This window comes from Ursus maritimus, unplaced genomic scaffold, assembly GCF_017311325.1.
Source record: "Ursus maritimus isolate PB19 unplaced genomic scaffold, ASM1731132v1 scaffold_19, whole genome shotgun sequence".
Taxonomy (NCBI): domain Eukaryota; kingdom Metazoa; phylum Chordata; class Mammalia; order Carnivora; family Ursidae; genus Ursus; species Ursus maritimus.
Window position 1 is genome coordinate 44,954,569 of NW_024424341.1, and position 13,054 is coordinate 44,967,622.

General features: G+C 57.4%; 2 protein-coding genes across 2 annotated transcripts; both read right to left on the reverse strand.

Moving 5' to 3' along the window:
* Positions 1-357: 357 nt before the first annotated feature.
* Positions 358-2,124, reverse strand: TMEM147 (transmembrane protein 147). Its single transcript, XM_040632881.1, has 7 exons — positions 1,928-2,124; positions 1,790-1,859; positions 1,294-1,353; positions 1,072-1,208; positions 849-933; positions 640-761; positions 358-556 (listed from the first exon to the last, which is right to left on the reverse strand). Exons 1-7 carry the CDS (start codon positions 2,002-2,004, stop codon positions 433-435), a joined length of 675 nt encoding a protein of 224 aa, XP_040488815.1. The 5' UTR covers positions 2,005-2,124; the 3' UTR covers positions 358-432.
* Positions 2,125-2,243: 119 nt separating this feature from the next.
* Positions 2,244-11,401, reverse strand: GAPDHS (glyceraldehyde-3-phosphate dehydrogenase, spermatogenic). The gene is made up of 11 exons (XM_008712221.2): positions 11,335-11,401; positions 8,777-8,933; positions 7,928-8,024; positions 7,645-7,751; positions 5,163-5,253; positions 4,952-5,070; positions 4,521-4,602; positions 4,062-4,213; positions 3,740-3,902; positions 2,596-2,693; positions 2,244-2,511 (listed from the first exon to the last, which is right to left on the reverse strand). Exons 1-11 carry the CDS (start codon positions 11,399-11,401, stop codon positions 2,439-2,441), a joined length of 1,206 nt encoding a protein of 401 aa, XP_008710443.2. The 3' UTR covers positions 2,244-2,438.
* Between the last annotated feature and the right edge of the window lie 1,653 nt (positions 11,402-13,054).

Genomic DNA, 13,054 nt, shown 5'->3' on the forward strand with positions numbered 1-13,054 from the left:
TGAAGGGTAGATCAGAAGGGAGGTTGGGGCTGAGAGCCTAGGAGGTAAACAGCCAGGGAAGGGCCAGGTTAAGGCTTTGAGGAAAAGCCTCCAAGAACTGTATCCCTGGATTCTAGCTACCTTCTATCACCTGTTCCCTGAGGGCCCCGGTCTCTGCAACTGCTCAAAGATGATCTCTTCCAAGCCCTTCTATCCTGGGAAAATGAGGAGCCGGGGAACTGCTGCAGAACACAGAACAAACCAGTGCTGGCCAGGTTCCCAGCCTATCTACCTGGCTTCAAAGCCAGAACCAGAACCTCTAGAACCCAGTGAGCGTGGTATTGGTGGACAGTTCCAGAGAGAGATGGAGGCAGAAACAACGTTCCAAATACTGTTTACTTCACTGAAACCTGGAGGCAGGGAACGGGTACGTGAATGTCTGGGGCACCAAGCCTAGGAGTGCACGTTGACAACGGCGACATAGAGGGCCAGGGTGCTGAGGGCCAGCAGCCCTGTCACCACTGCCCGGGCCAGCAGTGCTGTCCAGCTGCCCAGGGAACAGAGGTGGACGAAGGTCCTGTGGGGAAACATCACCATGAGAGAAGGAGAACAGATAATCCACCCCCATCTGGACCCAACCTCAAACCCCACCCAGCTCACTCCATGACAAACGCCTTGTAGACACTAAGGAACATCAGTAGGAGTACCGCTGGCCGAAAAGTATGGTACAGATCGTAGCGTGTTATCATCCAGACCTGAGCAGATGCGACGATGTAATGGACCTGCAGGGAGGCAGGCAGTCAGGCCCAGGCCTCAGGGGAGAGCACAGACAAGGGCAAAAAGGTGTGTGGGAGAGCAGGACTGCATACCAGACTGATGTTGGAGTCAATGCTCATCTGGATGTACTTCCAGTCAAACTCAATGCCCCGGGCTCCAACCCAGAGGGGGATGCAGCTGAGGAAGGCAAAGGGAGGGATTCTCCAGCACCCAAACACCCTCAGCACTCAGAATCTGAGCCTCCCCTCCCCTAGCACCTCCCTAGAACCCACGTGTCCTTTCTCAGGATTCTGGGCTCTGGGCTGCTGCACACACCGGGACATAATGAGCTCGGCGGTGGCCCAGCCCAGGGCAGCAACCATGATCTTGTACTCCCCCTTGCCTGCATTCCGGGACATGACAAGGTTTAGGCCTATCAGGTCTGCCACATCCACGCTGGCCTTCATGAACTCCTGTGGGTCAGGTTGAAGCTTGAGTGAGCACAGGTGGCAGGGGGCCCCACTCCTGCACTCCCTCCCCCTCCCTTGCCCCACTCACCCCAATGAAGTCATAGATGCCGCCTTCCCAGGTGGGAAAAAAAGTGGCCAGGAACAGCATCTGAGAACAGAAAACAGATCATTGCAAGGGGAGGGAATAAACAAAGTGGAGTATGTAGGAAGTCAGTGTGGATGTGGAGAATAAGGTTCTGGGGTTCAGGGGACCCTTGGGGAGAGGGACCACCAGAAGGGGGACGAGATTATAGGATCAGGGTAGATAGAGGGTAGGGATCTGAAGTCTGGGTTCTGTGGTGATCCCAGGCTATCGGGTCAGGCATGAGAGCTGGGGCTAGCTACCCCAGCAGTGTTAGCAGCACCGTGTGGACCCTGGGGTTACTTCGCGCCTCCTAAAAGTACAAAACGCTCCACCACACAACTGAGTTTTCTCAATTTTACTCAAGTGCTATACAAAAGTTGCTTGGAGACCTTTCCCCAGGTTCCACCCCTTCCGGAGCACGTCTTCCAGGGTATTCTCCGGGGTACCCAGGCGCCCTCACCTTGCACAGCTGCACGAAGAGGTAGGTGACCCCGGCCTGCACGCACTTCCAGAAGGCGTTGTACTCAGACCTGCAGGAGCGGGCGGTGAGGCTTAGCCCGGGCCCGCGCCCTCCCGCCCGCGGGCGCCCCGCACTCACAGGCCGCTGCACTTGTAGGTGATGAAGTAGGGGAAGTAGGCCAGGGCGAAGCAGTTCCCGAAGTGGAACAGGGTCATGGCGCCGGCCGCCGGGGCCCGCCGGAGCGCGGGGCCCTGCCTCGGCTTGCCTAGCGCCCCAACCCTGGCCTGGCGCCCACCTGCCTCCGCCGCGACCCGCGCGGCCTTCTGGGAGCGGGGGGCCGGCCGGCGCCGGCGCGCTGACGTCACGGCCCGCGGCCGGTCCCCGGAGCCTGCGCGGCCCCAGTGCGCCGGCGCGGAGCCGGGCTCGGAGGCGGGGCGCGGTGTCCCGCGGGCGCAGGTGGAGTGCTTTTCAGTGCGGGGCGCGCCGTGACCCCGTGTGACCGGCGCAGAGACACGGGCGCGGCTGTGAGCACTCTGTGTTTTTATTTCACAGCGGGGCGCCCTCCTTCCCCGGGGGAGGCGAGAGCGGGAACGGGAGGTGCGGGTTCCGGTCCCGGAGCCTGGGGGAGCAGAGGAGGGGCCATCCTGCTTCACTTGTCGCGGCTGAACATGTAGCGGAGGAGGTCCACCACCCGGTGACTGTAGCCGTATTCGTTGTCGTACCTGGCGAGGGAGGAGGCGGGTCAGGGGATCCCTCCCGACCGCTCCTGGTCCGCCCCCCACGCTCCCGGACCCGTCCCCCCTCACCAGGAAATGAGCTTCACGAAGGTGTCGTTGAGCGCAATGCCGGCGTTAGCATCGAAGATGGACGAGTGGGTGTCGCCCACAAAGTCCGTGGAGACGACCTGGGCGTCCGAATTTCAGAGATAAGTGTGGGTCGCGGATCAAGGTCCTCCAGGAGCCCAGGCTCTGACTCAGGCACATGGGCCAGCCCTTCATCTACACTATCTGGTGGAGCCTTGCTGTGTTCAGGTTCTGGGGACGGTTTGAGGAAGGCACGTGGGGGCTTTGCCTGCGGCCAAGGGACGAAGACCGCAGACACTCTGCTGCTGCACCAACACACGTCACTTGCTGGCAGTGATGCAGGCCTCCATCGTGATGGCAGGCCAGCAGAGAGGCCCTTTGAGGGCGCAGGGCGAGATGGGTCTGGATGTCTAGGAGGATCTGGTCACCGCGGGCCCTCCGCAGTGCCTGAGGTGGAAGGAGCCTCAGCACAGAGGCCCTGAGGGTTTGGCCCTAGCGGTGTGGTGTAAGCCCACAGAGGAAGGTTTTCAGCAGTGGGAGGATGTGATCTGCTTTCCTTACAACAGGAGAGCCCGGTGGCTGTGTGACAGCGGAGCCATAGGAGTTAAGCAGAGACAGCACCAGAGGGGGAGGTGCAGAGATGGCACGATGGGGAGCAAATGCACGCTGATGTCCTTTCTCTGCAGGGAAGGCCCCTGGCCATGGCCTGCCCTGAACAAGTGTTGAAAAATGGGAGCCATTGTCTTACTCACTAAGCTCCTATTGAGCACCTGCGTGGGTGCCAGGCCCTGGGACAATGGCTGGAGCCACGGATTCCCAGAGTTCCCACTTTCTTGTGGTGCACATGCTAGCAGGGCCAACAGTGACTATGAAATGAAATTTTAGGTAAGGGAAAGGGCCAGAAAGAGTATCTTAGGACAGAAATTGAAGTAGAGACTTGGAGGAGGTGAGGGCAGACTTTGTGGCCACCGGGAAGAAAAGCTACTCAGGCCAAAGGAACAGCAAGTGCAAAGACCCTGAGGCAGGAAGAGCAGACCTTCGCAGCCCTGCAGTCCCTGTCATGATACATTGTGAGCAGCTCTTTGGCAAGAGGAAAATCACGTTTCCTCTCCAGAGGGCTCCTCCCAGGGTCCCCCCCAGCCCCTACCTCATCCTCGGTGTAGGCAAGGATGCCAGCCATAGGCCCCTTGGCTGCTGCTTTTATGGCATCTTTGATGGCCTCGAATGAGGTAGGCTGCGCCAGGCGGCAGGTCAGGTCCACAACAGATACGTCTGGGGTTGGCACCCGGAACGCCATTCCTGTCAGCTTCCTGGAGAATCCCACATTAGGGGTGGGAGTCAGAACCCAGGACCTTTCCATCCATCCCACATTATCTCTGCTTTCCCCTCGATACACTTAAGGGATTGGGGGCCAGTCCAGTCCTCCTGGGGTGTACCCCCAACCCTGGTTGCAGCTTCTGCCCTCATACCCTTTGAGGTCTGGAATGACCTTGCCAACGGCCTTGGCAGCCCCTGTGGAGGCTGGGATGATGTTCTGGTGGGCACCCCGCCCGTCTCGCCAGGCCTTCTTCGATGGCCCGTCCACCGTCTTCTGGGTGGCAGTGTAGGAATGAACTGTGGTCTTGGGGAAGAAGAAGGCCGAGGTGAGCCCTTCCTCCTCCTAAGCTCCGCTGCCTCTTTTTCCCAGGCCTGAAGTGGTGACCCAGGTGTGGAGGCTGGTGGGACCACCACCACAGACCACAGGAGGTCATGGGCAGGCCAGGGTCCAGCCTTTCTGCAAGTTGCCTGGTGTTTTAAGAAACTTCAGCACTTGGCTCTTCCTCCCGAAACCCTCTCTCCCTGTTCACCCCACACACTAAGTAAGTCCTGGGAAGAAGAAGTAGAGTTTCCCTGCCACCCTCCTGCCTCAGCCCCTCTCTCCAACTCACCATCAACCCTTCCACGATCCCAAATTGCTCGTGGATGACCTTGGCAAGGGGGGCCAGGCAGTTGGTGGTGCAAGATGCGTTGCTGAAATGGCACAGGTGTGAAAGGGCGCTGTGCGGTGAGTCGCAGAGGCAGCCCTGCACCCTCCCCTCCCTCTCGGGTCATGCACGCAGGCCTGGTTTTGTGGATGTCAGGATAGGGATGAGGGGGATCACTGGCGGTGCCCTTCAGGCTGAAGGAGGCGCTGTAGTTAGGGCTGGGGGAGCTCGCCAAGCATGTTCTCCAGGAATCCTGCTGTTCTAACAGGTAGTTTCAGGGAAACGTTAACACGATGGCGTGAAGGCTTTGGGAAGGGCGGTGCGAAGCAAAGAGGGTGAGGCTGGCATGTCCTCTGGGTGCCACTCACACACTTGAGAATGTTGCTGACCATTACCTGACAACTTTCATGGAGCCAGGATCATAGTTCTTCTCATTTACCCCCATGACAAATATGGGTGCATCGGGTGACGGTGCGGAAATGACCACACGCGTGGCACCTGCCTCGATGTGGTACTGGAGGAGAAGCACAGGTGTCAGGGGGCCCTCGGGGGCTACCTCCACACCCCCTCCCCCCGCCCAGCCCCGGGCACTTGTCCCCCACTTACTGAAGCTTCCTCTAAGGACAGGTACACGCCTGTGGACTCCACCACAAAGGGGTTCCCGACAGACTTCCAGGGAATATCTCGGGGCTGCTTGCTGTGGAGGGGTGGCAGCCCCCGAGTCAGTCTCCTCCTGCACCGCCTGGCCTTCACTGTTCCGAAGGCTGACCAGACGCCTTCCTGCCTGGCCTGCACCTGTCTCTCCCCCTCCAGCCCAACATCCTAGCTGTCCTGATGGATTTCACCCTGCTGGTTTCCCATTTCATCACTGACTCCACCTTGCAGGCCACTTTTCTGTCTTGATTCGACCACCCCTGCTGTGCCTGGGGACAAGCTTCTGCCTTCCTGACTCAAGCCTCAACCCCCCCTGACTGCTCCCAGCCAGGTCAGGCCCATTCTACCTATGCTGCCCAGAATGCACCCCAGGAAGGTGAGGCCTGTCCTGCTGCTTCTGGTGCCCGGCCCTAGCAACCTCCCCACGGCCCTCCTCGCCCCTCCTTACCACGCAGCTCCTGCACCAGGAGCCAGCTGCCGGGGGCTGGGCAGCTCCCTGAAGATACACTGCATCCCCGCTCCCAGGGGAGGACTGAAGCCTGAGGCAGCCCCCGGGCCAGCAGTAGCTCGTGGTTTACTTTAGAAAGGGAAAGGAGGGGCGCCTGGGTGGTCAACTCTTGGTTTCAGCTGGAGTCATGTTCTCGGGGTGATGGGATTCAGCCCCATGTTGGGCTCCCTCTGAGCCCGGAGTCTGCTTGGATTTCTCTCTCCCTACCCCCTGCTCGCTCGCTCTGTCTGTCTCTCTCTTGTAACTAAATCTTAAAAAAAAAAAAAAAAAAAAAAGATTTTGCTTCCTGTTTGAGAAGTTCACATTTCTACTCTATATCAAATGTGTGTATTTGAAACATTAAACATCTATTAGATGTTGCTGTTTTCTCCTTGGCTTTAGCCAACAAGCAGTAAGTGAATGAACTGTATACTGTTTTTGTTTTTTTATCCCTCACAGGGTTTATCACAACAGTGGTACGTTCTTCTGTGATGATTTGTTAGCACCTGTCTTGTCTTCTAGACCATTCTATGCTACTGAGCCTGCTCCCATCAGAGGGTTTCAATCGATGTTTGTGGGTTTTGTTTAACCATTGTACACGTTTACCAAACACCTGCCTCATGCCCATGTTCTAAGTACTCTACCTGTACTGACCCCTTGACCCCCGAAACCTAAGGAGTAAGTACCGTTACTGGCATTTCTCCAAGGAGCCAGCCCCAGGGCAGAGGGGAGGGGCTGCTGGAGTCACCAGGGAAGGCAGCACCTGGGTGCCGGGTGTCCGTTGAAGGGACAGCTGTGTGGGGACCCGGAAGGCAGGGAGAATGCCCTGGGTGGCAGCAGTGCCAGGCCGAGTAAGGAAAGGACGGGATGGCTGCACAGCAACTGCTCCGCTGGGATTGTGTTTGGTGTTAGGGTTCCCAGCTTGGGTCCGGCAGCTTCTCATCCTCACCAAGTCTCCCGTTCCCCCCTCTACCCACCCACCCACCCACCCCCACACCCAGCGCTGAGCACCGCATCACAAGCCCTCCTGCCCCACATGTGCAAGCCAACAAGCCGCGGGGCTGGGAGAGGCTGTGCCCCAGGGCTGAGCGCAGGGTGAGTGCGTGGGAAAGTCTCAAGGCGCCCCCGGGGCCAGCGGTAGCTGCTAATTCACATTAGAAAGCTGAAGGACGGTTCCGGGTTCCCCTTTTGTACATTTTTAAAGTTTTTTTGTTATCATAACAGTTTATATATGAAGCATTTAAAACATCTAACATTATTGCTTTTGATTTACAGATTCGAAACATATCCTTAGATGGACAGAAAGGGTATTAATATCAGTATGAACCATGTGAAATGGGTACTAAGTAGTCAGCATTGGGGGGGGCAGGGTAAGAGGTACTGGTTTAGGATCCCCCCCCGGGGGCGGGGGTGGATGGCCAAGTGGTTGGGATGACATGGAAAGGCAGGGGGGCAGCGCATGGTGTTGGGGGCCCCAACAGGAGCTGGGGTTTTATTCATGGGGGGCTGGGAAGCCCTTGGAGGGTTTAAGTAGGGGAGTCACGGAGTCCAGTTGATGTTTTTAAAAGGCCTCTGTGGCTACTGTGTAGGAACCGAGTGGAAAGCGTTGGCTAGATGGCGGTGCCACTTCCTGCGGAGGGAGGTGACTAGGTTTGGGGGTTGAAGGAGAATCAGAGGTTGAGTGTTAAACATACTGAGTTGACATGCCTGTGAGAAAACGTGTCAATGTGTGTTAAAAATATTTTGAGTAGAGTGGGACACCTTTCTAGATCAGTGCTTTTTAACCATTTTAGGGGTCAGGGACTTCTCTGACCCAGGACCCAGAAGCACGCACACACACAATTTGGGGGGGTTCTGAGCCCGTGGGGGAGGTTGGACTCCCATTCTGGTCCTCACCACAGCTCCCGCGTTAATACGCCGCAGGCATGCGTCAGACAGCACGCTTACCACTGGAAGACACTGATCTCCTGGTTGTCCACGACCAGCTTTCCGCTCCTGTACTCCACGCTCCCCTTGTACCGGCCGTGGGTGGAGTCATATTTAAACATGTACACCTGCGGGCGACAGACAGGATGGCTCCCGTGTCGGGTGGCAAGGGTGGAGAAGCGAGCATCCTTAGGGAGTCCCCGCCTTGGTGAGGGTTCCACATGGCACCTGGGAGCCTTGCATGGAGCTCTCCTCCCCACTGTGGTCCCGCCTTTCCCAGGTCTCCCCTCTGCCTGCTGCTCACCATATATTCCGGGTCAATGAATGGATCGTTCACTGCTACCACCTTCACACCCTTCTCCATGCAGGCCCGGAGCACCAAGCGACCGATGCGTCCAAAGCTGTCCAGGGACAAGGGTGGTGGGGGTTGTGTTCAGAATCCTCGGGTGGCAGGCAGAGGAGGGGATGGGAGGGAAAGGGATAACAGAGGAGGTGCACTCTAGGGGGCTGGGTGGGACTCCTCAGTCTGGGGAAAGAAGACAAAGTGTGGGCACTGTCCTCTCTTGCCCAGATGTCCTCTCCAACCTCTTCACTGCTTTTCCTGCTTCCTCTACCCACCCATCGCACCCTCCTATTCCTGGCTTTGTAGCTGGATGGATCCCCTAGAACTGCAGGCCTGAGTATGTCACTTGGCCTGAACTCCTCCATGGCCCTCAGTCAGTAAAACAGATCCAGACTGCATACCGTGCTGTGGCCTGCCAGGCCCCTGCCAGCTTCCCACCTCCCTCCCCCTTCCTCCCTTGCTTGCTCCACACCCTGACTCCACTTCCTGCGTGTTCTTAGTGTTCTTAGCGCACTGAGCTGCCCCTGTCTCAGAGCTGGCTACTGCCCTACTCCCCAGTCTCACAGGACCCGACTTCCACACTGTTCACAACACACATCATTCAACTGTCACGTTCCTTCTTCGATTGCTGCCTTCCCACTGGAATGTGAGCTCTCTGAGGGTGGAGCCCTGTCTACATTTTCCCTGTTACCTAAGGGTGGGCAGAATGAAAGCACTGATGGTGAGAAATGGGGAGATGCCCCAGGCAGCAACCAGAGGAAAGGCTGGGCCCTAATACTTCAGGAATGGCTCAGGCCGGGGCCACCTCACCCATTGATGCCCACTGTCAGCTTTCGAACCACAGAAGGCTTCTTAGGTTGAGGAGGTGGGGATTCATTCTTGACTGGCTCAGGTTTGGGCTCTGGCTCAGGCTGCGGCTCCGGCTCTGTCTCAACCTTGGGCTCCGGCGGGGGTGGTGCTCTGGTCACTGTCGGGGGTTGGGTGGGGGCAATGAGCTGCGCGGGCCCGGTGGGAGGGAATGAACACTTTTGGCCCCCCAGAACCCGTTGCTGGCTCCTGGCCCCTGGCGGCCAACCATCTAGCTGTTTCTCCAACCTACTTGATCCACACAATGAGCAGGGAATGGGCTTGCTTTAAAATATCAATGTCAGGGCCCCTTCCCTGGAGAGTCTAACTCAGTGCACGTGTCTTTTTAACAATCACTTGGGGTGATATTGTCTGTGCCTCAGTTTCCTCCTCTGTAAAAGGAAGATGATAGTATGTCTCTCTGAGAGTCCCTGTGATGATTAAGTAAGGTGATAGATGTAAGGCTTATGAGAGAGTCTAGGAAACAGTCCACTTACATGAGTATTTCAAAGATTGTTTCCCAAACTCGTCTGATAATTGCTCTAACCCAGCGGACCCCAAGCTGTTATGATAAGAACCCTGGGGGTAGGCCTCTTCCCAGGGAAATCTGACTCAGTGGGTCTACACTGAGGCCCAGGAATCCTGGTTCTAAAAGCACTCTGGGTGATTCTTATCCTCAGAGTAGTTAGGAAATCGAGGTGTATCATAACATGAAATGGCTGGAAACCCACACCAGCTTCCACCTCTCCAAAGGCACACACTCCCACTCCCGTACTGCATTTGAAAACCCCCATGCTGGGGGTGTGAGAGCCAGGCTGCCGATAAGGGCTTCAGGAGGGGAGATGTGGAGGCCGCAGTCAGGGGGCCAGGCTGGCAGAGGGTTTCCAGCTGGGAATCAGGCCTGACTCTCCCCCCTGCCCCGCTCAGCTGCCTGCCAGCTGTGTAGTCCTGAGCAAGTTAATGACCTCTCTGGCCTGTTTGCTGGTGCCACATCTGCCCTTCTGTCTGGGGGCTTCTGGGAGGACTCAGATCTCACCACCCAGCAGGTGCTGACGTCAACAGAGGAAGGAGGTTGCTACTAAGAGTATTTGTGAAGAAAGGTAGAAGAGGTTAGAGTGGGGCTGGAGGAGGTAGGTGGCCGTTGCTCTTGGTGCCAGAGTCAAAGGCACAGAGACAGGTGGTAGGGCTAGAAGCCATGGGTCCGCTGGCCTGTGTGTGGTCCTCCTGACCTCTAGGGGCTGCCGCAGACCATGTGGCCTGAGCCTGGGCTGTGGGTTTCCTGTGGCAATACCAGTTCTTAAAGTTATGATGAGTGCTTATTTGCGGCAATGACCCTGTGGTTTTGGTGACCCTAGGATATTTGCCTTCCTGGGGGTTCTGCTTCCACTATCAGGAGAGGGGGAGATCTGTCCATGGGGTTGAGTGGGAATCTGAGCCCACTCCTCGACCTTTTAAAAGCAAACTCAGGTGGTTCTCCTCTCCCATCTTCGCCCAGGCTTCCTTTCTCCTCCCCTCCAGTCGAGGGGTGGGGTGCCTGGGCTAGGAAGGCTGCACTAGGAAGGAAGAGCCTGAAGGAGCTTCTGTGATGAAGCATCACCTAGTAGGTGAAACAAGGGCACAGGCGCGCGCTCTCCTCATTAGGATGACGCTCCCATTTCCTGGGCGCCGCCATGGGCTAGGTCCTGTGCGCGCTGAGTGCTGTAGGCATGCACTATAAATCCACCGTACAGAGGGGAGACCGAGGCCCGAGGTCGCAGAGCGAGTGCTGAGCAGGGAGGAAGTTCGCAGCGGCAGCAGAGAACCTGCCCGGGGCGGCTTCTTGGGGGTCCCTCCCACTGACCCGCCGCTGGCGTCCCGCCCACCCCGGCCCGTGGCCTGTGCGGAGGCAGCGCGGGAATGCGGGCTGCCCTTCGGGCCGACCTGGGTTCATCTGGCTGGAGTGTGTGTGCACCATTGGCTGGATGGGGTAGGGCTGCCCAGTGGGAGTGAGCAGGGGACTCCGAGTCCCAACTCTGCTATTCCCGTGCTGAGAGACCTAGGGAGGCGGCTTAAGCTCTCCCACCTCTGATGGCCGCTCCTGAGTGGGGACAGTAAACACATTGGCCTCCCCGGGGCGGGGCAGGGGGGGCGGTTGTGAGGCTTCAGTGCGCTCACGCCTGGAAGGCGCTTGGCATGGCCCTGGCAGGTTGCTAGCGCCCAAGAGGACAAAGCCCACCAACCCCCAAACGGCCTTTGGCTCTGGGCGATGGGAGCATCCATCCCCAGAAATGTGCCCTCGTAGATGCGGCTCCGGCCCCTGCTTCACAGCGCCAAGGCCTGTGGGGACCCGCTTCCTGCCCCCCCCCCTTGCNNTAGAAACCACTCCCAGAGCAGGGGTAGGGAGGGTGGGGCCGGTGGGAAGGCGCGCGGCAGTCCGTCTCCGCCCCCTCACTCGAGCGCAGGGCGAGGCGGGCACGTGGGCCGCAGGGGCTCCCAACCGCCCTGTCTCCCCTTCCCAGGGGTTGCCCCGTCGCCTCCCTCACCCGGGCACGGCTGTCGCAGCAGCTGGACAACGGTGACATTGGTGAGGACGATGTCACGTTTCGACATGGCCTAAGGTTTCATGGCCTAGCCGCTCGGGGACCGCCGCGATGTTACTGCGGCGCGGGACGCCCGGGCTAGTGGGGCCGGAGCTTCTCGCCGGGACGTCACAGTGCCCAGTGATGTCACAAAGGCGGTGGCAAAGCGCGTGACGTCTGCATGCCGAGTCTCACCGTCCCCAGCCACCACTGGCATCTAGCAAAGAATCCAGCTTTCTACACTGGTTCTCGAGGCCCTTGTCTCTCCCCCTTCCCTTCCTTCTCCCTGGCTCTGTGCTGCTCTTTGGCCCTCCTCTGGATAGTTAGCTGCCCTAGCAGTTCTCTCTTGCCTGGAAAGCCCTGCCCTGTCCTTGCTCAGGGGGCGTCCTGGTTTCCTTCAGGTGCCACTCTTTAAGAGGGGCCCTCCTAACTCTCCATGTAAAGCTCTCTCCTTCCTCAGTCACTGTCGCCATGGCCCTCACCCCCTCAATCTACTCATCTTCTAGAAGCTTCGTGTGACTTCGCTTCCTGGGTTAGATGCTTCAGTGTGCAAAGCTACTCCATGGCTATGCTCTCTACGTTTTTTGTTTTCCTCACAGCATATGCCTCTCTTTAAAAATCATCCTGTGTATTCGTTTTCTTGCCAGTTGTTTCTGCCCACCAGAGTGTAAGCTCTCGGAGGGCGGAGTGCTTGTCTGCCTTCACTTTTGTATCCCATCGACTAGAAGGTTTGGTGTCTACGGGTGCTCACTCAATGAACGCCAGAATGCGAACATAAATATGGCCGCCTCCCATTCCTTCTGACCACCAATCTTAAATTTAAGTGACCTCCAAGCCAGACCCTCTCACTGCACCCCGTTCTTCTCCTTGTGGCTTTTCATGTGGTTTGTCATGATCAACTTATTGATTTACTTGCTCAGGGTGTCCCGTTGTTCACTGCGGGGCCTTCGCCGCCACCTAGAACTACGCCTGGCACAAAGCAGCTTCTGGGGAAGAACAGGACAGATGGCTCCTTTCCTCTAACGCACTGGGGGTGGGGGCTTATTTGCACATCTGTGATTCACAGATAGGTGCCTTCACCTGCAGGGCTGGCTGACACACAGCTGTGACCAAGATTTTGGGGGTGTGGGGGTTTGGGCCAGGAAGGAGTCATCATCCCAGACAGAGGTGTGGAAGCAAGAAGGAGCAGAATGACGTAACCTCTTCCTTCCCTAAGTCTTCACGGGAACTCAGTTCGCTAAGCACCTGCAATGGGACAGGGTGAGGGTGAGGCGCTCCTGCTTAGATGGTCCAGAGAGGTGGAACTGAAAATAAAGGGTGTACAGATGGGGAATTTCAATGACCCAAGACCAAAATGCAGGTATTAATTAAACAAAGGGGGACAAACTTAACACATATGATGGGGGTTGGGGGGGGATGCAGGGTGTGGAAGATCACACAAATAAAACCAGGACGGAAAAGAGGCCAACTTTGTACAACTTTATAATAACAGATGTGAAAAGCTAGATGCAATTAAAAATTTTCTTAGAAAATATAAAGGTGCAGGGGCGCCTGGGTGGCACAGCGGTTAAGCGTCTGCCTTCAGCTCAGGGCGTGATCCCGGCGTTCTGGGATCGAGCCCCACATCAAGGCTCCTCTGCTATGAGCCTGCTTCTCCCACTCCCCCTGCTTGTGTTCCCTCTCT